The sequence below is a fragment of the Peromyscus californicus genome, unplaced genomic scaffold, assembly GCF_007827085.1.
Source record: "Peromyscus californicus insignis strain IS unplaced genomic scaffold, ASM782708v3 Scaffold_10__1_contigs__length_136768540, whole genome shotgun sequence".
In the NCBI taxonomy this organism is placed as follows: domain Eukaryota; kingdom Metazoa; phylum Chordata; class Mammalia; order Rodentia; family Cricetidae; genus Peromyscus; species Peromyscus californicus.
Genome location: NW_026294391.1, coordinates 84,707,262 through 84,731,737, shown reverse-complemented (window position 1 = coordinate 84,731,737; position 24,476 = coordinate 84,707,262). Strand labels below are relative to the sequence as shown.

Sequence of the window (24,476 nt, the reverse complement as noted above, 5' to 3'; positions counted from 1 at the left end):
GTCTTTTTGCTAATACAATATATTTTGATCATATTATTTCCCCTCCCCCAACTTCTCACAGATTCTCCCCGCCTCCATACACAGGCAACTTCATGTCCCCTCTCAATAAAAATAAAACAGGTAAACAAAAAGTGAAAAACAAAACAGATGAACAAAGAATGGAACTTTAAGTCTACCTCATCAATTCCATGCTAGGTTTTTTTCAGGATTGTGCTTGCATGGGACTTGTGCATGCTACCACAGTAACTGTAGGTTCATATGTGCAGTTGCTCTGATGTGTCTGGAAGAAATTGTTTCCTTGTATTAATCAAAGGCCTCTCACTCTTACAGTCTTTTTGTCCTCTCTCCTGCAATTATCTGTGAGCTTTGTGAGATAAAAAGTTTAAGTAAATGCCTGATGCTAAATGGAATAAATGGAGTGGTGACCTCAGAGCAAGACCCTGTCCAGCTAAACTTCCAACTTGTGGAAAGCAATTAAAGAAAAACTTAAGCAGTGAAGGAAACCAGAAACAACAGCAATCTGATGCAAATGTAGTTGGACAAGGGGGAAGGCTTCCAGCCCCATCAAGCATCAGAACATGGCAGTTTTGGCCACACGGTTCTGACTTCAGAGTCAAGGATTGAAGATAGAGGTTGTGGAATCTTCCTCTATGCCTAAGGAGAGCAGTTGAGGCCAGGCACATGACCTTGCATTCCCTGAATGGAGGCTGGGAGAGGCCATTTTGTGAAGCTGTGAAGGTGGAGCCAGAGCTCTGGGATATCTGCCAAGGAGAGCTACAGACTAGGTGTAGAATCAGCCCAAGAGAGACAAGTATGTTACAGTCAACAAAAGTGGAAGGAGTTGGAGTTCTGCAGAGAGCTTTGACATCAGTCATGGAGATACAGAATCTGAAATTTGTGCTGCTGGCTTTTGAACTTACTTTGGTCCAGTATTTTCTCACCAAGCTCCCTTTCTTCCCATTTGGAATGGAGATATATAGCCGGTGCCACTGTATGTTGGAAGTACATGATGTGCTTAATGATTTTGATTTTACAGAGAATTACAGTTAATAGATTACCAGGAGTCTCAGAAGATAATTTGAAATTGCAAGCAGTGTTGAGACTGTTATAGACTATGGGGACTTTTGAAGTTGGACTGAATGAATATTTGCATTATGATATGGCTATGAGCCTGTGGGGGCCAAGGGTGGAATGTGATGCTTTGAGTAAGAATGATTCCAATAGGCTCATAACTTTGAATACTTAATCAATAGTGTTAGGTATTCATGCCAACTTGGGTAGTGGGGGAAGCTTTATACACATAGAGATGGCCCTGGAGACCTCTGGTCACCAGTCTCTACCCCCAGACTACTCTAGTGGCAGGCCTGACCCCCCCAAGGCATGTGAGTGGCCATCTCACCATGCTATGAGCCTATGGGGGCCAGGGATGGAATGTGATGGTTTGAGTAAGAATGGTTCCAATAGGTTCATAAATTTGAATACTTAGTCATCAGTGTTAGGTATTCATGCCAAATTTGGTGGTGGGGTAAGCTTTCACTGCTGCACATAGTGATGCCCCTGGAGACATCTGGCCACCAGTTTACATCCCCAAACTACTATAGTAGCAGGCCTGACCCCCCAAGGCTTGTGAGTGACCATCCCACCATGCCCAACCCCACCCCACCCGCACCTTGAGAAGCTCCAAAAGCCAGGCCAAGCCTCCCCCATCCTAAGGGATATGATGATCCCTCTCAAGGAGGAGAGTGACCAGGCCATGCTCTAAAAAAAAATCCTACCAATCCCTGAATTTGCCCCAAGAACTGGCCACATAATCCCTCCAATCCCAGGTGGTGGCCCTTGAAATCAAAATGTATATAAACACTTACTTCTGCTCAGTTGATGCTTCTTGCCTGAGCAGAGCTGAGGTGGCCATCCTCCTGGGTTTTTCCCTCCCAATGAATCTCTTGTGTGAGGTTTGTTGTGTGATATGACTTTGTGGTATTCTTTGTCCCCCAACTGCCAGAATACCTTTCACATCTGAGTTGTGACATGATCAAGGAGTACCATTATTTAAGAAGGATTAGAAGGTGTGTCCCTGATGTTCCTAGGGGTGGGAGTTGAAGTTTCAAAAAGCCAATGATAAGCCCGGGCTCTCTGCCTCTCTACCTGCAGATCAGGATGTAGCTCTCAGCTACTTCTCCAGCACCATGCCTGCTTTGCTTACTGCCATGCTCTCCATCATGATGGTAATAGATGAAACCTCTGAAACTGTGAGCAAGTCCCCAGGTAAATAATTTCCTTTTTAGTTGCTTTGGTCATGGTTTCACTTCAGAGAAATAGAACAGTGACTAAAACATATATATATATAAACATTATATTATAGGGCTGGGAGGATAGTTCAGTCAATAATTCACTTGCCACAAAAGCATGAAGACCCAAGTTAGAGTACACACAAAAAAAATTAAAAAAATAAAAAAATAAGTGCCCACTGGGCATGGCAGCCCATCTGTAATCCCAGGGCTTGGGAGGCAGAGATAGAGAACCTCCAGAGCTAACTGGCTAGGTAAGCTATGGGTTGAAGTGAGGGATCGTGTTTTGATGAAATAATGAGGAGACCAATCTAGGAAGACATTTGGCATCAATCTCCAGCACACACACACACACAAAAAAAAAATTCGAGCATGATACACAATATACACACACATATACAATTCAAAAGGCACCATATTGTGTGACAAATACACACATTAAAACTTCTTAGAAATGAAAGTAAGGTTTTATTACAGAACTAATAAACAATATATTATAGTAAGAAAACACTAAACATGATGTAAATAATTTGAATATTAGGTAAATCATAGCAATTTTTTAAAGATACAAGCATACCCAGGAAAGAACAGAAATTTCGATTAGGCTTGAAGCAATTAAAATATTAAATTAATAGTTGAAAATTTTTTCAAATGCAATAATGATAATCTCCAGGTACACAGTAATAAATTTGTAAATTCCAACAAAACTTAAAGGTGAAGTAAATCTAGTCTACAGAACATTTTCAAAATATAAATATGACCAGCTTCCTGTTTTATGATCCTAAACTCTCTGTGACAACCTAACCAAAACTGTCAAAAGAAAATAAACCAGTATTCTTGTACATAGTTGTAAAAATCCTGAGGAAAACATTAGTAAATCGGATCTATCAACACACAAAGTATTATAGAGCATCACAAAGAGGTTGTTATCCAGTAACTCAACTTCTGAATATGAGATCAATATAATAATGATTTCACTATCTTAAGAAATTTAAGAAGAAAAATAAAATGACTGTGTCACCAGCCAGAAAAAAACAATTGATGAAAATAAGAACCATTTGCCAAAATTTCAGAATTAAGAGTAACTTTTATTTTTTGTGTTTTAAATTTTTTTAGATTTATGTTATATATATGAGTGTTTTGCCTGGTGATCATGGAGGTCAGAAGAAGGCACAGGATTCCCTGGAACTAGAGTTATGTATGATTGTGTGACACGATATGACCACTGCAAAATGAACCAGAGGTCCTTCGCAAGAACAGGAAGTGGTCTTAACCAGTAAGCCATCTCTCTAGCCCATTTTCTGTTTTTATTTGTTTGTTTGTTTGTTTGTTTGTTTATTTATTTATTTATTTATTTATTTATTTATTTATTTATTTATGGTTTTTCCAGACAGGGTTTCTCTGTAGCTTTGGCTGTCCTGGTACTCACTCTATAGATCAGTCTGACCTCAAATTCAGCGAGATCTGCCTGCCCCTGCCTCTGCCTCCCGAGTGCTGGGATCAAAGGCATGTGCCACCACCACCTAGCCTGTTCTCTGGGTTTAGTTTGTTTGTTTGTTTGGTTTTGGTTTTTTGAGACAGGGTTTCTCTGTGTAGCTTTGCGCCTTTCCTGGAACTCACTTGGTAGCCCAGCCTGGCCTCGAACTCACAGAGATCCGCCGGCCTCTGCCTTCCGAGTGCTGGGATTAAAGGCGTGCGCCACCACTGCCTGGCTATGTTTTCTGTTTTTAAAGGCTGGGTTTTGCTACTCTGTTCAGACTCATCTCTGGCAGTCTTCTGCTTCTGCCTCCCAAATGCCACAACTATAGCTATGTATCAGGGATAGTTCCATACGAGAACTAGGGACCTGAATATACGAGAGTGTTTTCTAACAAATGCATTTTTGATGACAATATGGGGTTGCGCATGTATGTTTTATGCAACCATGTGCATGCAGTGCCCACAAAAGCCAGAAGAGGGCATCAGTTCTTGATGGAGGCCTAAAGAGTGTGGTAGATTCGAGGAAACTCAAGGTACCTAATGTAGTAAGCTATTTTGTGCATCCTTCTGACCTGGGTCCTTTGGGCGAACAGCCAGGGCTGTGGACCACTGAACCTTGTCTCCAGCAAGGGCCTGATTTTTTTTTTTTTTTTAGGTTTCTCGAGACAGGGTTTCTCTGTGTAGCTTTGCGCCTTTCCTGGAACTCACTTTGTAGACCAGGCTGGCCTCGAACTCACAGAGATCCGCCTGCCTCTGCCTCCCAAGTGCTGGGAGTAAAGGCATGCGCCACAAGCTTCTGTTCTATTGTCCACTCTATCTGACTTTTGGTCCCTGAGCTTGAGACCTGGCTTGGGAGAATCCTCCAGTCAGGCAGTGCTGAAGTCACACTCATAAGGTCCACACATAACTTTTAACCAAAAAAGACGCAGGCAAGTGCATAGACACCTAAACATGACTTGAGGCCCAGAGCCTCGTGAACGGAAGTGCGCAGAGGGAGTTGGGGGTAAGTCAGCTGACCCCAGCTAAGCCAATCGGAGTCCAGCTGACCCAGCTAAGCCAATCGGAGTCCAACTGACCCCAGCTAAGCCAATCGGAGTCCAGCTGACCCAGCTAAGCCAAATCGGAGTCCAGCTGACCCAGCTAAGCCAATCGGAGTCCAGCTGAACCCAGCTAAGCCAATCGGAGTCCAGCTGACCCCGCTAAGCCAATCGGAGTCCCCCAGTTGCGGCACTAAATTTGGAAAGGAGCTGTTGGGGACCTCACACAGCTTTTGGAAGACCTCGCAGTCTGGTTTGAAGGTGGTGAAAAAGTTGGAAGATTCATCCCCCTCTCCCACTCAGGTAAATAAATGGCAGAAATTTCTTTTTTTTTAATTGAACCTATTACAGGATTAACCAACAGTTTCACTGGATTTCTTAACAGTGTGGCACTGTTCTCTCGAGACTTGGGTTCCATTACTTTCACTGGAGGAATCCGCCTTGTTCGTTCATTGCATTAGTTCCTGAGGTGTGAGTCACTTCAATTGTGTGACCAATTGCCTAGCATTCTCTATATAAATTCCTTCCCACGTCCTTTAACCTCTTATTTAAAGATTGCATTTCTGAGCTGGATGTGGTAGCATATTGGAGGCTGAAGCAAGCGGTTTTAAGTTCTGCTTCAACCGTGATACACGGTGGGGTCTTAGAAAAAAAAGACAAAAAAAAACACCTCAAAAATAGAAAAACACAAGTAACCAACAATAACCAAAAAAAAATGATTATTTGCATCAGCCTGGGTAACTGGTGTGTCCTTGTTTAAAAAAAATTACGTTACTCCCCCACCCCCCTTTGCATCAGCCTCGGTACGTGGTAAGGCCTTGTCTTAAAAACACAAACAAAAAACATTTTTTACTTCCTTTGCATCTTAGTCTTATTAGTTTTCATATGTCAGACTTTTAAAATGGTAGGAAAATGAGCTGTGAAGATACTTATTTCCCTTTCAGTTTATTTAATATGTATTTTTAAATGAATTTTCATTTGAAATACATATACATACTGAAGACGAGTGTGATTTCATTTCCAAGGCATTTAGAACTTTTTTCAGTTTTCCGCTGAGTCTTGTCAGAAACCTTATGATTTTCCTGTTCTTGCAGTCTGAAAGTGAGAGTTACAAGGGTTTGCCTCCATGCCTGACTTTTATCTTTAAAACATTTAGAAAATAATTTACAATTCTAAAATGTGTTGTCCCTGATACCTCTGAGAGACATCATATAATGCCATAAAATGTCAAAACTAGGGGATTAGCATTGAATGAGTTATTACAGATTTTATTTCCATTTTTCAGTGTCATCCTTTACTTTTTATTATAAATTTTCTTTTTTGACAATTTCCTACATGTATACAATGAAATATGAACATATCCACCCCCATTTCCCCTTTCCAACTCCTCCCATATCCCCTCCCCAACATGTTCCCCTCCCAGCTTCATCTTGGTGTCTTTTTGTTTTTGATAACCTACTGAGTCCAATTAATGCCACATATATGTTATTTCAGAAGTATTCCCTTTGTATTACAGGATCCTATTCAGGGTACCTCATTGAATGTAGTTGTCATATTTCTCCATAGTCCTATCCAAGGGTATAAGCCTGAAATTTTAAGAGTCCTGGTCAGGAACTGTTTTTATTCAAGTTTTGTGGGTTCGTCTGTAGTCAGAGTTTTCCTGTCCAGCAGCCATTCTCAAATAATCAATCAGAGGCTTAATATTAATTACAAATGTTCTGCCAGTAGTTCAGGCTTATTGCTAACTAGCTCTTACATTTTAAGTTAACCCATATTCTTTATCTATGCTCTGCAACATGATGGTACCTTTATTAGCATGGCATGTTCATCTCCTGCTCCCTGGATGCTGACTCCAGACTCTGCCCTCCTTCCTCTCAGCATTCTCAGTTTGGCTCTCTCACCTAAACTTATCCTGTTCAGCTACTGGCCATCTTTATTAACTAATGAGAGTAATATATATTCACAGTGTACAGAAGGATTATTCCCAAGCATTTCCCCCCTTTTTGTCTAATTAAAAAGAAAGGTTTTAACTTTAACATAGTAAACTTCTATTCAACAAAAACAGTTATTAAGAATTATGTATATCCAGTCCATTTATTTGTATTTGACAAAATTAGAGAAAATACTCTATTATCTATCTTATCTTGGTGAGTCTAAAGTTTTATGCCTAATTTGCTTTCTATCATAACGAAGGAAAAATTTAAGTTTAACTGTCTAGGATTCAACTCCATCAGAGACCACAGAGGGATGAATGTTACCTAATGACAGGGACATCAGGCTGCCTGGAGAGTCATCCAAAGTTCCTCTATATTGTTGGGACATCTAACTCTGGCCTACAGGCCTAGCATATCTGACAGAATTTCCTGTGAAGCAGGAATTTTTGAAGGACTGTCCTACCTTGTCTTGGCAAAGTCTGGATGTCACTTTCTTTTGCATCCTGTTGGTCCAGTTTGGACAGTAACTGTTAGCAGTTGAGGCAAGGTGAGTTTCTTTGCCCAAATGGCTAGTTTTTGCCATAAGGAAAGCAAAGATTCTTTGATGCCCATCATCTTCCTTTGAAGTAAATTGGTGCTGCCAGGAGCAGACATATCTCACTGTCATTAAAAGCCTTAGGTTATTAAACATATTAAATGCCATATTCTGTAGGTCTGTGAAGTGTTTGAAGACCATCTGTCTATCTAAGTATGTCTGTGTATGGCTTTGAAAACATACCTCTCATGACTATAAGTTTGACTATCACAGATGACTATTAATCTGTATTTTTTTAATTATATATTACATTTTTAAATGAGCTGCATAAACACAGTATCTTAAAAAAGAGTAGAAATATACATACAGTATAACAAAATTAACTTTAAATTTGTATCAATAAACCAGAATCCATACCAATGTAAAATATATAAGGTTAATACTTGCTTTTTGGATTAAAATAGATTCAATAATCTATCCTTTTATCCTATCATTTCTATACTCTCCACCCTTTTTTTAGAATGAGATCCCTGACTCTAATCTTTTTGTTCATCTTTTTTTTCTGACTGTTACCAATAATAACTTGAACCAGTATCCCTTAAATGATAATAAATATCCATAACTCATCTTTTGGTAATGTCGGCATAGTTCTCTAGACTGCTTCTTGTAGTTTGTCAGTGTTTGTGGGGACCCTGAGAAATTTAGGATTATGATCAAGTCCTGACTGGAGTATTCTGTGAGGCTGTATCATCTCAGCCAGCAACCTTGAAGCTGTTCTGGATGCAGACTTCTGAGGAGATTGTAACAAAGGCATTTTGAAATGCTGAATCACCTGGCTCATCCGTTTTGTTGTTTAGTCCCCTTGCTCTGAAAATACATAAATTTTTAAAGGTAATATACATATCTGCACTAATATAAGTATAGAATATGCATTGTACATAAATCAGCCAAAGATGATTTTTTTGTTTTATTTTTGAGCAGGTAAAATATACATCACATCTTGTACTTTTTCTAGGTTTACTTCTTTACATTTGTAGTTAGATTTTCAGGGGGTCTTCCTCAATCAAACCTGATTTTCCTTAACCCAGAAAGAGTCCATAGCCTCTCATTTCCTTTGGAAATATAAGCATAACCTTTCCCCCAAAGTTAACATATCTTTTGACTTAAATTTTGAGGTCAAGATATTTTTAAAATGTCGAGATTGGTTAAATCTAGCAGTTTTTATAATCCACTGTCTCTTAGCAGCCAGAAATCTCAAAGATAACACAATAGAATACAAGATCCAGACTCTATGTATTTCCCATCTTTATGTGTCTTATATTTTTTATTACTCTGTTCTATTTAAAAACATTCTCTACCATTTTAATTTTCTCTCTCAAAGCTATGTATATATTTAAACACACTGCAACCTGTTTAGAGGTTTGTTTTTTTTTCCAATTGCATCTGTCTTTACTGCATATCTGTAACCTTTTCTATCTGCATGATCAGACTGCATTCTGGCAGAATTTGCACTGGTAGCTTAAGCCCACAGGTCATGGCTAGCAGAAGCCTCTCTGTACTATGGCCTGTGTGAGAGACTGCAGGAACCTGCCACCCCGCTTAGTTCACTGCAGTTGGCTGCTCAGTCTGGCAGGCAACTGTAGGGAGATGTGTCTCTGCACTTCTGCTGGCATGAGACTGTGAGACAGGGAAGCTGTTTTTGTCTCTATGTCTGTGCATTTGGAACCCTTTTAAAAGCTTTCTCAGGCTTTATGTGGATGTATTCCACCCTTCTTCCTCCCAGCTTTCTCAGTTTGGCTCTCTCAACTAACCCCATCCTGTTCAGTAATTGGACAGTCAGCTTCTTCTTTAATCAATGAGAATAATCCATATTCACAGTGTAAAGAAGGATTATTCCACAGCACATCCCTTAAAAACAGGTTATCATACAAAATGTGAATTATGACATTTTCAGTATGTATTTCATGTTCCTTTGCTCCTGTCCCTCTCAGTGCCCTCTCTTGTCCCTTGAGTCTCTTAATATAGTTCTCCTTCCTTCACTCAAACAGACCCTTTTCTACTATCATTGCAAATCTTTGTGTATATATGAATATATATTTACATATTTAAATCTAGGTTCTTCCTGTGAGAGCAAGTATGTGATATTTGTCTTCCTGAGACTGGATGATTTTGAGTAAACTGATGATTTTCAGTGCTATATATTTATCGACAGATGGCATCATTTTGTTTCACTTTATCATATTGTAATAACTTAATTTCATATGTACACCTTATTTCTTGGATCCATTCATCTGTTGATGGAATTCTAGGCTGATTCCATTCCAAGGTAATTGTGAAAAGTAACATAAGAAACTTGAATGTGCAGGTATCTCTATGGTGTGTTTATTTAGATTGCTTTGGGTGATAAGTGTGAAAAGTAAGAGAGTTCTAGTTTTCATTTTTTCAGAATCTTCCCTAAAGATTTTCATATTTTCACCAGTGTTTTATAAGAGTTCCTTTCCCTCACATCCTCACCAGCATTTGTTTTCATTTAGCATATCAAAGTACTTTTGATTGTTTTTTTTCTTATGGCTAAGGAAGTTGATCCTTTAAGATTCCTGCTACAGGAAGTTAAACATTTATATTTATTAGCCATTTGCATTTCTTCTTTTGAGAATTGTCCAGTTGATTAGTCATTTATCAGTGTGTTGGCTTCTCTATTTGGTATTTATGTTTTAAGTTCTTTAAAGATTCTAAATGTGAATTCTCTGTAAAATATAAAGCTAGAAAAAATATTACCATTCTGTCGATTATCACTATATTGTTTCTACTGCTCTGCAGAAGCTTTTTAATTTCAAGCAATTTAATTTACCAGTATTTGCTATTGTTTCCTGAATGTGTTTTAAAGAGGCTTTTCTGTGCCTGTATCTTAAATTGTTTCTTATATCTTCTTATAGAAGTTTCAGTATGTTGCATCTTACATTTTGAATTGATTTTTTTAAAGAGAGACAGGCATGTCCTTTAATCTCTCTACATTAAAGCTACCTTTTAAAAAGGGTTGTTAAAAACAGTTTTCTTAGCCAGGCAGTGGTGACGCATGCCTTTAATCCCAGCACTTGGGAGGCAGAGCCAGGCCGATCTCTGTGAATTCGAGGCTAGCTTGGGCTACAGAGTGAGTTCCAGGAAAGGCAAAAAAACTACACAGAGAAACCTTGTCTCAAAAAACCAAAAACCAAACAAACAAACAAAACAGTTTTCTTTTCTCAAGTGGATGTTTGTTGGGCACTTTTTTTTCCTCCAAAAAAGAGGTGATTGTAGGTATATGGTCTTATTTCAGGGTTGTCTGTTTCGTTCCAGTGACTTACACATCTCTTTTTGTTGCAATAGCATGCTGTTTTTGTTTCTTTTGCTCTGTGATACATTTTGAAAGCAGCTAATATTTACTTGCTGGTTCCTGTATGTAGGAGGTCTTTTCCTCTTTTACTGTCTTCTTCAATTTCTTTCTTCACTGTTATTAAATCAGATTGTTCCAGTCTTTCACTTCCTCATTTAGGTATATTCCTTGATATTTAATTTTTGAGCTATTGTACATGGATTTGTTTTTCTGATTTATTTGTCAATGTCATGGTTATTGGCATATGGAAAAGCCACCAATGTTTTCACTTATTTTGTAATACTGATTTTTGTTGTTGCTTTTATCAAATCTAAGTATTTTCTATTGGAGTGTTTGGAGTCTTTTAATTATAGGATTATAGCAAATGTTCTTAGGAATAATTAGACACCTTCCTTTACTGTTTGTGTATCATTTACCATTTTCTCTTGTCCTACTACAGTGGGCTAAGACTTCAATTCAGTATATTGCATAAGATTGGAGAGGGTGGTCCATGTTTTCTTTTTCATAATTTGAAAAAAAATGCTTTCAGGTTTTCCAAGTTTAATATGATTTTGACTATAGATTTATTGTGTAGATAAATTTTATGGAAAGATATATTCCTTTTAGTGTCTTACATTCTTCAGGGCTTTTCTGATAAAGGCCTGTTTTACACCTGCAAGATCATCATGTGATCTCTGACTCCAAACCTATTTATATGTGAATAATCCTTGCATAACTAATATAAACCAAATTGATCATGATGTTAAAATATATCATTAAATTCACTTTATAAAGACTTTATTGGAATAAAGTAATCTATTAATAATGTTCATCACAGAACCTTCATTTTCAAAAAAACTTTAGTCTGAACTAGCTTACAGAACAAGATATATTGTCCACACAGGAGAAGTTTGGCATTTCCTTTATGTTTTATCAAGTAGTCTGGGGAGCATTTTTCAGGTCTGATAAAATGTTTATTTCATCCATGTGTTTCTAGAATTTTCTTTGTTGGGAGGTACCTTAATCTTACTGATTTTTATAGATCTTTAAAGTTGTTTATGTCTTTTGTATCTAGGGAATTATCCATTTCACCTAGATATTCTGTGAATATAAGTTTTCAAATGTTCGTTAAACATTTTCAGAATTTCATCGGTGTTTTTTTGTAATGTCCCCCTTTTAACTCTGTTTTTACTAATTTATATATTCATTCTCTCATTTAGTTCAACTAAGGTTTTTGTCACTCTTATCTTTGGAAAGAAACCATCTTTTTTTTTTCACAGATTATTTGTATTGTTGTTCCTCTTACTGTTTTATTGCTATGAATAGATATGACCAAGACACTTAATTGGGGGCTTGCTTATAGTTTCAAAGTGTGAGTCCATGGCCATCATGACGGGAGTGTGGCAGGCAAGTGCTGGAGTGTTAGTTTACAGCTCTCATCTTATCTGAAAGTTGCAGGCAGAGAGAGGTTGGGTCTGGCATGGGTTTTTGACACATCAAAACTCCATTGATAGACTTCCTCCAACAAAGCCACCTTCTAACAGTTCAGCTAACTGGCAGCCAGCATTAAAACAGGAGTTTATTGAGCCATTCTCCTTTTTTGAGACAGGGCTTATCTGTAGCCCTGGCTGTACTGGAACTTGAGAAACACCTGTACTGCTCACAAAGGCAGAAGCCACAAAGACCAGTGGGTCTCAGATTGCAGCTAGTATCTGTTTAGCCTATATAATGAGTTCAGAGGGTATCTGTGTTCCCCAAGTCCCAAGTCCCAAGAGTAGTCAAGATAGGAAAGAAAGACAAGAAGGTCCTAGAAGCCACCAGAGGGCAGGGATCCTAGAAGCCCTCCTGGGCTTCCACACCAAAATTTTAGGACAGTAAAGGATCAAAAGGCATGAAAGAGACCCAAGTCTGCTCTCAATAGGTGAAACTGTGTTTATTAGCACAGCAGCAGGGGGCAGAGACTTCCCCATGGGAATGGAACTCCTGTGAAGGGGAAGGAGCTGGTCAGGGCTCTTATAGGAGTGGGCAGGGGGCCTAAATATAGGGAAGTTGATAGAACTGCAGAGGATATATATGACCTCCGTCTTTTGAATCTTCTTGTTCAAGCAAAGCAGGCTGTAGGTGGAGATTTCCTATCCCACAGCCACTCTCAAACACACTGTGGATTATATTAATTAAAAATGCCCATTCAATAGCTCAGGCTTATTACTAACTATCTCTCACTACTTAAATTAACCCATTTCTATTAATCTACATTCTGCCACGTGGCTCTTACTTTATCCCATTTTGTGTGCCCGACTCGTTCTGCATCTGACTGGCAAATCTTCCTAGTCTGGTTTTCCCTCCTAACGTCTTCCTGCCCAGCTATGGGCTAGGGAGCTCTTTATTGGCCAGTGAGATCAGTGCATATTCATAGTAAACAAAAAGATTTACTTGTTCCGAAGAAAGCTATCTTGAGAACTGTCTCAACAAATAGTTCTCCCTGAGATATGAATTTGCCTGACTGATAACAGTTGAGCAATGACATCAAGACAGTCTCAGCAGGACTTTTGGTTTTCTGCTGCCAGGGCATTCCATCAGAAACCATTGTAAAGGTAAAGCTTATATAAATGTAGGTCATGGATGAGGCCAGGTTTTAACCCAGGTAAGCAGAAGAACTTGGTAGCTTAAGCCACATGGTTCTGTTTTTTTCAAGGAAGATGCAGGTATAAAGGGGTTGTGGAATCTTGCTCCATTGTTAAGCAAATCCAATGATGTAGTCAATAACACCAAGAGGAGTGGGAGATGTGAAGAGCCATCTAATAAGTGTGGTGATATATTGTGTACCCTGATAAATTTGCCTGAAGATCAGAGAACAGAACAAGCCACTAGATTAAACATAGAAGCCAGGCACACACCTTTAATCCCAATACTTGGGAGTCACATGCCTTTAGTCCCAGCACTAGGAAAGTTGAGACAGGACATGATATGGGTGGGCAGAGAAAGGTATATAAGGCTTGAGGAGACAGGAACTAAAGTCTTTTGGCTGAGGAAAGCTTTTCAGGCTGAGGAGTCCTAGAGGTAAGAGGTGGCTTGTTCCTTTGTCTCTCTGATCTTTCAGCATTCACCACAATATCAGGCTCCGGGTTTTTTATAAAAAGACCATTTACCAATTCGAGCAACAATTAAGCCCTTTAACATCAGTCATAGAGATACAGAATTTGCCCTGCTGGGTTTCAGTCTTGCTTTGGTCCAGTATTTCCTCACCATGGCCCCTTTCCTCCTCTCTTTTGGAGTGGTAATGTATATTTTGTGCCATTAAATGCTAGAACTATGTAATGATTTTTTGTTTTGATTTTACAGAGCTTACAGTTAAGAGATCACCTTGAGTCTCAGAAGAAAGTGGGCTCTGGACTTGCAAACAGTCTTGAGACTGAAAGACTGTGGGGACATTTGAAGTTGGACTGAGTGCGTTTTGCATGATGATATGGCTACAGACCTGTGGGGGCCAGGGAGTAGACTGTAGTAGTTTGAATGAGAATGGCCCCCATAGGCTCAAGTGTTAGAATGTCTCATTCCTAGTTGGTGAACGATTTAGGAAGGATTAGGAGTTGTGGCCTTGTTGGAGAAAGTGTGTTACTGGGATGTGGGTTTTATGGTTTCAAAAGCCATTTCCAGACCCATTCTCACTTTCTGTCCTCCTCCTGCCTGCAGATCAGGAAGTAAGCTCTCAGATACTGCTCCAATACCATGCCTGCCTGCCTGTCACCATACTCCTCATATTGATAGTCATGGACTAAGCCTCCGAAACTGTTAAGCAAACCTCTAAATGTTTTCTCCTACATTTTTCCTTGGTCATGGTTTCTATTCACAGAAGTAAAAAATAACAAAGACAATGGGCTTAAAGCTACATATGACTATTGATTGCTTTTCTCTGTTGGCAGCTGGCATAGCACCATTGAATACTGTAAGAACTAGTCCTTAGGGATGAGACTTGGAGGCTATTTCCAGCTCAGTTCTTCCAAGTCCTGTGCCTGAAGTGTATGGTGTCTTCCACAGTAGGGTCATACCTTCAAGTCCTCGTAGGCAACTGAGGGCAATGGCAGTGGCCTATATTCCTTGGGAGAGTGTCTTAGACTCCCCTAAACTGATTTCAGGAATTTTTAACATCCTTCCAGATTGCTTCAATTAGCTACTGATCATTAGGATGTAATCTTTAATTTTATTTGGATTGTTTCATTTCTGTTATTTCTCATTGATAGCGATTTATAATTTTATTGCTTCATGATCTGATAAGATAGAAAATATCTACATCACAGAATGTTCCATAGGCTGCTGAAAAGATCTGTATCCTATAGCTATTGAATGTAATATTCTATAGATACTTGCCCTAGTTTGCTTTCTTGTGGCTGTGAGAAACACCAAAACCAAAAGCAACTTGAGGTGGTAAGATTTTATTTCACCTTCCAGCTTAAAAGGCCATCATCCAGGGAAGTCAGGTCAAGAATTCAAGGTAGGAACCTGGAGGCAAAAATCATGAAGAAATGATGTTACTACCTTGCTTCCCCTGATTTGCTCAGCTGACTTTTTTTTTTTTTTTTTTTTTTTTTTTTTTTTTTTTTTTTTTTTTTTTTTTGGTTTTTCGAGACAGGGTTTCTCTGTGTAGCTTTGCGCCTTTCCTGGAACTCTCTTTGGAGACCAGGCTGGCCTCGAACTCACAGAGATCCGCCTGGCTCTGCCTCCCGAGTGCTGGGATTAAAGGCGTGCGCCACCACCACCCGGCTCAGCTGACTTTTTATACAGCCCAGGACTACCTTCCCAGGAGTGGCATCTCCATCAGAGAGCTGGGCCCTCCCACATTAATTAAAAATATGCCCCACAAACTTGCCTATAGGCTAATATGATAGAGGCAATTTTTGAGTTAAAGTTCCTTCTTCCCATATGAATCTAGCTTATGTTAATTTGACAAAAATTAACCAGCACAATGTCTAAGTCTATTTGATCTATAGTGCATTATGTCTGTGTTAACTGTCAGTTTTTATGTTTGGATTAATTATCTACTGACAAGGGTTGAGTATTGTCATTACTGAGTAGCTACAGTATTGGTTTATGATATTGGGTATACCAATATTCAGTGCTTATTTATAATAATGATAGCATATTGATGGGTTATTCCAAATATTTATTGGTTGTCTATGTATTCTGAATAATTTTTTGGCTTGAAATCTTCTTTATCAGATCTGAGCATATAGCTAGACCTGTTTTTTTTTTCTACTTCCAAGAGCTTGGTATATTGACTTCAGCCCTTTCGTTTTCAGAGATTACTTATATTTGACAAATAGATTCATTCCCCTCAGGCACCAAACATCTAGGCTTCTCTGTAATGCAGTCAGTTAGTTTGTATCTTTAGATTCAATAGTTAGGACCATTATAATTAAGATTAATATTAAGAGAATTTTTTCATACAGGGAATTTTTTGGTTGATTTCATGGTTTGTTCAAATATTAACTGGCCTTGTTATTCTCCCTTCATTGTACTAGGCACATGATTGTTTACTGAATTGTAGGGTTTTTCTATAATCTTCTGTATCTTTTACTGTCATGAAATCAATTATTTTCTGTGTTCTCACAGTTAACACTCTATTTAATCCTCCTCTCTGTGTAGGATTCCTTTAAATATATTTCTGATATGCTGACTTGGTAGCAACTGATTATGGAGTTTTTGGAAAATCTTTATTCACTGACTTTAGGGGATAACTGCTGGATATAATAATCTCACTTGACATTTATTTACTGCAATGCTTAAAGCACATTATTTGCTATTTTTGTAGCTTTTCAGGTTTCTGTCAAGAAGTTTGATGTTACTCTGATTGGTTGTTTTCTTACATTGCCTTCTAACATGAGAGCATAGTGTGCACATTTCTGTTTTTCATTTAAGAGCATTTCTTTCTTTACTGAAAATAGATTTTTTTCATATAATATATTCTGATTATAGTTTCACTTCCCCCAGCTCCTTTCACCTCCCCTTTCACCCAAATCTGTACCTTTTCGATCTCTCTCTCATTAGAAAACAAATAAGATTAACAAAATAATATAAACTAAGATACAATAAAATCAAACCAGAATAGGACAATACAAACAGACAAACAGGAAAAAGAAAAGCAGAGAAAGCACAAAAGACACACACATTCACACGCAGAGAAAACTTATAAAAACTTTATCTGAAGTGTAGTCAGAATTTCCTTGGACCAACCACCAGCTCCCAAATAATGACATGGAGAGTTCCTATTAATTATGAGAACTTGGCCTTAGCTTAGGCTTGTTCCCAACTAGCTCTCAAAACTTAAATTAACCCATTTATATTAATCTGCATTCTGCCCCATGAACTGTCACCTCTCCTCCACACTGTCTGACTTCCCTGTCTCGCTGGCAAATTCTGACTCTCTTCTTCCCAGAGTTCCTATCTCTGCCAGGAAGTCCTGCCTATCCTCTCCTGCCTAGCTATTGACTATTCAGTTCTTTGTTAAACCAAACAGAAGGTGCCTTGGAAAAGACACATCTTCAAAGTGTACAAAAAGATTATCCCATAACACTGAAACCATGATATATAAGCAACAGACCTGTGAAGTTTTTTTTAAAAAAATACCCAGATGATGCATTATTAGACAAAACAAAAACAAAACCTCCAAAAATACCATTGAGTTCATTTTGTGTTAACCATCTACTGTTAGGCATAGAATCTACTCTTAAATCTGGTTTGTATATCCAGTGAGACTCTTGGAGAAAACTATTTTTTTCTTTTCGAGAAATTTAGAAATAGCTTCTGAGTTAGGAATGGGGGCTTGTGTCCACTTCTGCAGACCCTGCACATATTGCCACAGTCTCTGTGAGTTCATAAGCGCATCATTCCTGTTGTATCTAGAAGGCCTTGTTTCCTTGGAGTCTTCCATCCCCAGTGGCTCATAATCTTTCTGCCTCCTCTTTTGGAGAGTTCCCTACCCCCTGAACAAAGGGAGTTGAAGGAGATAACCCATTTAGGACTGAGTGTTCCAAGCTAATAGCATTTCTTGAAATGCCTCCCTAACATTTCTTAAGAGATTTTCATTGTTCTTTTTTACACTGGCATCAGACACATTTGTATGGCTATTCCATACCATTTTTAATCTACCTCTGTGTGAGGTTTTTAATTGTTTATATCTTGAAATTATACATAATCTTCACTGAATTCCTTGGGTATGTATGTGTGTGTGTATACATATATATATATATATATACATATATATTTGTATTTGTAGAAGTAGATCTTCATAAGATATTTAAATTTTTGTTTCTCACAGTTTCACTAATAATAGAACACAATCACTTTATAATTTTGCCTATATGTTACCAGAGACTAAGCTATAACTCAGTGTTATTTTAATATACCTCATACATCTAATTGTCATTAAATTTGGGCATTTATTATTTGTTTGGTCTGTTAGCTCATATCTTTTCTTCATTTTCATACCCTTTTGTGCCTTTGTTCCTCAGTTTTTGAGTTCTTTATATAGGAAGCAGAGTTTCCACTTGTCTGGGATGTTTTACTACTACATCATTTTACTCTGTAAGTTCTCTTTTGAAATGCTTGCATTTGATATTTTTAAATTCTTTGATTTTCATTTGGTCAGATCACTTATTGATTCCTTTAATTACCTCTAGAATAGAGTGACATTTAGAAATCCCTTTCCTATAGTAAGCTTCAAAAAAGCTGTCATGTTTTCTTCAAGAAGCGGTGTGATTCCACTTTTTGCTTAAATCTTTAACTCAATTTTTAGTTACTCTATACATGGCATGTTTCATGGATCTACTTTAAGTGATTTTTTTGTTTTAAATCAAGTCTCACTCTGTACATTGCATGTCTGTCTTTCCTTTAGTGACTTGTCCACGTCACCTTTGGATTTTTTATTTATTTTAATTATGATTTATGTGTATGGGTTTTTTGCCTGCCTATATATCTGTGTAGCACGTTTGTACAGCGCCCATAGTAGCCAAAAGAGAGCATCAGATCCTCTGGAACTGGAGTTATGGATGGTTTCCAGGACTAGGAATTGAATCCATGCCCTCTGGAAGCAGCCAGTGCTCTTAACTGCTACGCCATCTTTTCAGCCCTTCATTAAACACTGATGTCCATCCATGTTGGCTTCTATTTCTAAGCTTTCTAACCTGTTTCATTCAGCTATTTGTCTGTTCTTATAGAAGTGATAAGACACTGTAATTACAGAAATTCTCTAGAAAGTTTTCATTTTCTTGGTATGGTGTCAGGAGTCTTTTCTCAAGTGTCTTCCTTCTCTCTTCTTAGCTAATCTTGTGTACTCTTTCACTTATGTACTTTACCATCAGGCTGTCTAACTCAGTAAAACGTAGGTATTTTTGAATTAAATTTATACATCACCTAAGGGAGAACTTTTTTTAAAGGCTGAGTTTGTCAGGGAATAGTCAAATTTAAACAGCATTGCTCCACAACTCTTATAATGGAGTCTGGAGTCCTTATTCAATCATATCAGGCACATCCACATCTGAATTTTGAACCAAAATACTGGAATATTCACAGATATTCCTAGGAACAGAACATGGTGACCTTGTAATAGAGCACAAACAGCAACTTCTTGAGTACATTTCACTAACATTTGAAACAATGTGTGAAATCAGCTGCTTTGTTTCATGAGACGGCCCAGTCCCTTTCTTTCAAGACTGTTTGAGTTTTTCTTCACACAAAAGAAAGTTCTTCACAGATAGGATGTACTTAAACTCTCTTACACCTTGAGCTATAACAGAAGACCATCATTTGAAGAACCTGGGACACGTTTTTAGGACTGAATGAAGGATGTGTCCCTGAGGTTGAAATTCTGGAAGCCTCAAGAAAATGTTCCACTTCTTTGTTCTTAAGTATGATAATTTTATCTTAGTCATCAAGTCATTTTTCCAAGGACAATGCCATAATGTGTGTGAGATGCTGTAGCAAAGTACCGTATTAGGTAGGTGATGAGCAACATTAATTTTCTTTTCTTATGGTTTTAATGTTTCTGCCTGGAATTTTTCTTTATTTGGCTTTTTCATATTGTTTTAGAAGCTTTCTAATTTAATCATGCTATTTTCTGTTTATCAGTGTTGTGAAGGTTTTTAGAGGGTTTGATGTTGTTCCCGAAGTAGAAGAAAAACTTAGGAGCTTTCTGACTCTTTCATGAGTTACAAGATTCTTAACCCCCCTCATTTTGTTTCTTTTCCCACCATTAACAAATTTTCTTGAATGTTTCTCCTAACCACATCAATGTATTCTTTCCACAGTCTGTGTCTTTTAAGATTGCAGTTTTAAACTAACCTCCATATCACTTATTTGATACGCCTTTGATATTCATTGTTTATAACACATATTCATAATACGTCTTTTTTATATAATTTTTTATTTTATAATTTAATTTAATTTTATATATCAGCCACGGATTCCCTTGTCCTCTCCCCTCCCGTCCCCTCCCCCACCTTCCCCCCAGCACACCCCCCATTCCCATCTCCTCCAGGGCAAAGACTCCCCTGGGGATTGAGTTCAACCTGGTAGATTCAGTCCAGGCAGGTCCATTCCCCTCCTCACAGGCTGAGCAAAGTGTCCCTGCATAAGCTCCAGGTTCCAAATAGTCAGCTCATGCACTGAGGACAGGTCCCGGTCCCACTGCCTGGATGCCTCCCAAACAGTTCAAGCTAATCAACTGTCTCACTTATCCAGAGGGCCTGATCCAGTTGGGGGCTCCTCAGCTATTGGTTCGAAGGCCCCAGGTGGAGCTCCAGGAGTCCTCTTGTCGAGAAAGAGGAGGGTTTGTATGAGCGAGAATTGTTGAGACCAAGATTGAAAAAAGCACAGGGACAAATAGCCAAACGAATGGAAACTCATAATACATCTTGATGAGACTCATTGTGATGTGTCCATACCATCCTCTGGCTTACATGAATCGAATCCAACTGTGCTTTGCCACCCCAATCCCAGACCAGTTTGACTGTTTCTTACTTTCCACATGTGAGACAACATACAGCTTTGAGTGGAACAGTTTTGAAGTCTTTGTCGTAAACTGTACCACATTCTTTTGATTTTATGTTTTCTTTTTCATCTTTAGGCTTAATTCATGACTAGTTTTTCCGAATATGCTTAAGGTCAACTTTAAGTTCTTGTAACCATCTTCATGTCTGTCTTGTGTAGTTTTGGTGTCTTCGTCTGCCACAAATACAGTGAGAGGAGTGAGACAAATCAAGGGCTGGAATGTCATTCTTTTTCTCTTTAATCACAATTAATTTGATCTTTTAATAATTACTATTGTACCAATTTTTTGTAGATTTATCTTTTTTTTTCTTCATCATAGCTTATATACTATTGAGGGAAAATACTAAAGTCACGTAGCTAAGTGACCAAAATTGTTTTCTGCTTACTTGCTTCTTTTTTAAGACAGAGGTCCATTGTGTAGCTTTGGAGCCTATCCTGGAACTTGCTCTGTAGAACAGTCTGGCCTTTAACTCACAGAGATCCACCTGCCTCTGCCTCCCGAGTGTTGGGATTAAAAGCATATGCCACCACCACCCGGCTTACTATCCATTTCTAATGGTGTTTTATCACATACATACTTTATATACATGGTAAGGGTAATAGTAATACACACACACACACACACACACACACACACACACACACACCTTTATACACTCACAAGTCAATTTCTAATCTGTGTCTATAGTAGATGTATCTAGTGTTGGCTATCTGGTTCATTTATTCTTTAAATTTCTACTTTGTTAGCGCTGGTTGCAAAGAAGAGACTGTGTATGTTTTCCCAGAACTTCTAAATATTTCTCCTTCTGATTCAACTTCACAAAGATGGATACAAAGAACCCAAAGTCACTGTTGGATCTCGCTATACAGAGTCTGCTGAGAAATGAGTCTGCAGCATTCCAGGCTCTGGAGGATATGCCAAGAGTCCTTTTTGTTCCACTGTTCATTGCTGCCTTCGAGGGTGGGCATAAGAATATATTGATTGAGATGGTGAAAGTGTGGCCCTATTACTGTCTCCACATTGGATCATTAACTGTACAGGAGCCTCAACATGAACTCCTGAAAGCCATGATTGAGAATCTTCCAGTGCGTCCTTCAAGGAACTCTGCTTCTAGGTAAGACTGTATTATAGAAACATGGAAAGACAGAGGCGGTTATACCACAGCCTGCTACTCTCCCATAAGGAGTAATAAGTAAATGCTGAAGATTTATGTGTGAGGCTGTTGGCTCCAAATTTGGTAACACTTTAAAGACTGATTGTATTCAATGTTCATTTTGAAATCTATTACTGAGGTTTCTATTGATGGGTTTACATAACAGGGATTAACATAAGAGAAAGACAGGAGCTTTAAGACTGGCGGGGATTTAAGGTGTATAAAGGATTGGGGGGGAGGCTGAATTTTTATGGGAAAGATTTGTTGATAGTACAAGGAGTGTCAGCTATGGATAAAAGAATTAGTTCCTAGATGTCATCATTGATTCTACTCAGTTTCATTATCGTTGGCTATTTCTCAACTATTCTATTTCCTCTTACCCCTACAGGAGACCTAAACTGAGGATCCTAGATTTAAGGCAAGACAACGACTGTAGGACCACATGCCATGAAGTCAGCATCAACGAACCTTTCTGTTTTCATTCTTGTGCTTATTCTGACAGCTCTATCCTGAAAATAGAAGGGCAGCATCGTTTTGTAAATCCAGAGTCCATGGTTCAGTTCCCCAGGCCTGTAGAGTTACTAGTGGATCTTTCCCTAGATGGCTCCTTATTGGAAAAGGAATTTATGGTTTTGCTTACAAGAAAAATTAGGGAGAGTTCAGGGTCTTTGCACATATGTTGTCGAGATTTGCAAGTTGATAAACTGTGTGACAGCAAATGCACACTGAAACTTCTTGATCTCAACTGTGTTGGTCAGTTGTCAATTGATATGGGTTCCCTGAGTGATATCACCAATGTCCTGTCTCAGATAGACCACCTAGAGAGCCTCAGTCTGTCTAAAGTCACTTTTAGATCTCTGAGTGGGAAACTCTTTAAAAATTTCCTCGGTCACTTGCAACGTATGAACAACCTTAAGGAAGTCAGCTTGTCTTCATTCTGTCTCACAGGACATCTGGACAGAGTCCTCAGGTAAGAGTTTGGGCCAGGGCCCTGGGTTTCCTGGAGAGCCTGTTGAGACAGGAAAGAAAACATTCTTGGGTATTCCTAAACTCCTGAACAGCTTTTATGCTTTCCTCCTTTTTGCTTCTGGGAATTTGAAACTGGAGAAAGAATTACAAAAATTAAGCAGCCAGCAATGTACAAACAAGTGCAGAAATAAAAGGTGAAAAACACACTAGCCTTCTAGATATGAAGAGGAACAGGGATTGAGATGGGGGAAGACTTTTTGTTATATCATTGATGCACCTAATCATAGATGCCCATAGTTCACAATGTCAGATCACTTTACTGATATGTAATCCCCAAGGCATAGGCCATGAAAGTAGAGGTTGGTATTTAGGGACTGACCAAAGGGAATTTTCAGTTGCCTGCTCTTTCTGATCCCTCCCCCACCACAAATGTGAATTGAAATATACAATGGATAATGTTGTAAGTATTAAGTGCTTTCAGTTTTTTCTGTTAATATTTCTTAAAACCATCTATTATAATGTGCTGTACACATTCTTAAAATATCTCAGTGTTGAAAACAAAACTTTCAGCCAGATGTGGTGGCACAGGATTTTAATCTCAGCACTCAGGAGGCAAAGACAGGCAGATTCTTTGAGTTCAAGGCCAGTATACTCTCCATAGTGAGTTCCAGGACAGCCAGGACTACATAGTATGATCCTGTCTAAAAAAAATTCTCAGAGTCACAAAACTATTTAGTGAACTAAAGCACACATTAACACATTAATATCCAATTATAATGCATGTGAAAAGTAGTTTATTCTAGGTATAAAGGTATAGTTTTCTTCATTCAATCTTCATTCTTCAGAAGTTTTTTGTTGTTTTCTCCCTACAGAGTCCTGCCACCTGGTCTGGATTTCTTGTATCTGACATTCTGTGATCTTTCGTACAGAGATTTCAGATTTCTGGCCCAGAGCCCTCAGGCCACCCACCTGCAGCTGTTGAATCTTAGCAACAACTCAATGTATTGGGATGATTTTGAGCCTTTTCAAACTCTTCTGGCAAATCTCTCTGGTACTCTTCGGCATCTAGAGATAAATCATTGCCTTATAAATGATACTGCAATCTCTGTTCTTATCCCTGCCCTGATTCGTTGTACTCAACTCCGTGTTCTGTGCTTTGCTTCTAACCCCATCACAATGCCTATGCTTGTGACTATCATGAATAATTTAACACCCTTGAAGAATCTAAAATATGTGATTTATCCTATCCCTGTACATTGCTATGAACTATGGCCTTTTCAGTGCAGTATAGACCGAAGGAAGCTTGCTATTGTACAACTACAGTTGAAGGTGATGCTAGAGCTTGCAGAGAGGGCTGACATGAACTGGATCACTTACTTAGAATAAATTTCACAGTCCAACACAGTTTCAACCCGATATGTACTATTTAAGTACTAAATGTTATTTCCTGGACCCACACACACAATATATATATATGGTTCTTGACATTGCAGAAAATTACACTTAGGGAATATAGGTATGCAACTGATTCCTATAGAGAATAATTTAGAAAAGATGGAAGACTTTGAGAGTTCCTGTGTATCACTGGTCTGCTATTGATATATTTCATTTTACTGACCAGAGTGATGTGTATTGCATATAATACAGGATGATCAAGTCCTAGTTTGCTCTGTCTCTGTCCATA

At 38.4% G+C, this 24,476-nt stretch overlaps 1 protein-coding gene across 1 annotated transcript; it reads left to right on the top strand.

Moving 5' to 3' along the window:
- Window positions 1-21,494: 21,494 nt before the first annotated feature.
- LOC128115413 (melanoma antigen preferentially expressed in tumors-like) lies at window positions 21,495-24,178 on the top strand. The gene is made up of 3 exons (XM_052746060.1): window positions 21,495-21,784; window positions 22,212-22,793; window positions 23,665-24,178. Exons 1-3 carry the CDS (start codon window positions 21,495-21,497, stop codon window positions 24,176-24,178), a joined length of 1,386 nt encoding a protein of 461 aa, XP_052602020.1.
- The last annotated feature ends 298 nt before the right edge of the window (window positions 24,179-24,476 follow it).

Coding starts and splice junctions, on each gene's coding strand:
- LOC128115413 (XM_052746060.1), top strand. CDS start 21,495: ATGGATACAAAGAACCCAAAGTCACTGTTGGATCTCGCTATACAGAGT. Junction 21,785..22,211: donor TCAAGGAACTCTGCTTCTAG/GTAAGACTGTAT, acceptor TTACCCCTACAG/GAGACCTAAACTGAGGATCC. Junction 22,794..23,664: donor CATCTGGACAGAGTCCTCAG/GTAAGAGTTTGG, acceptor TTCTCCCTACAG/AGTCCTGCCACCTGGTCTGG.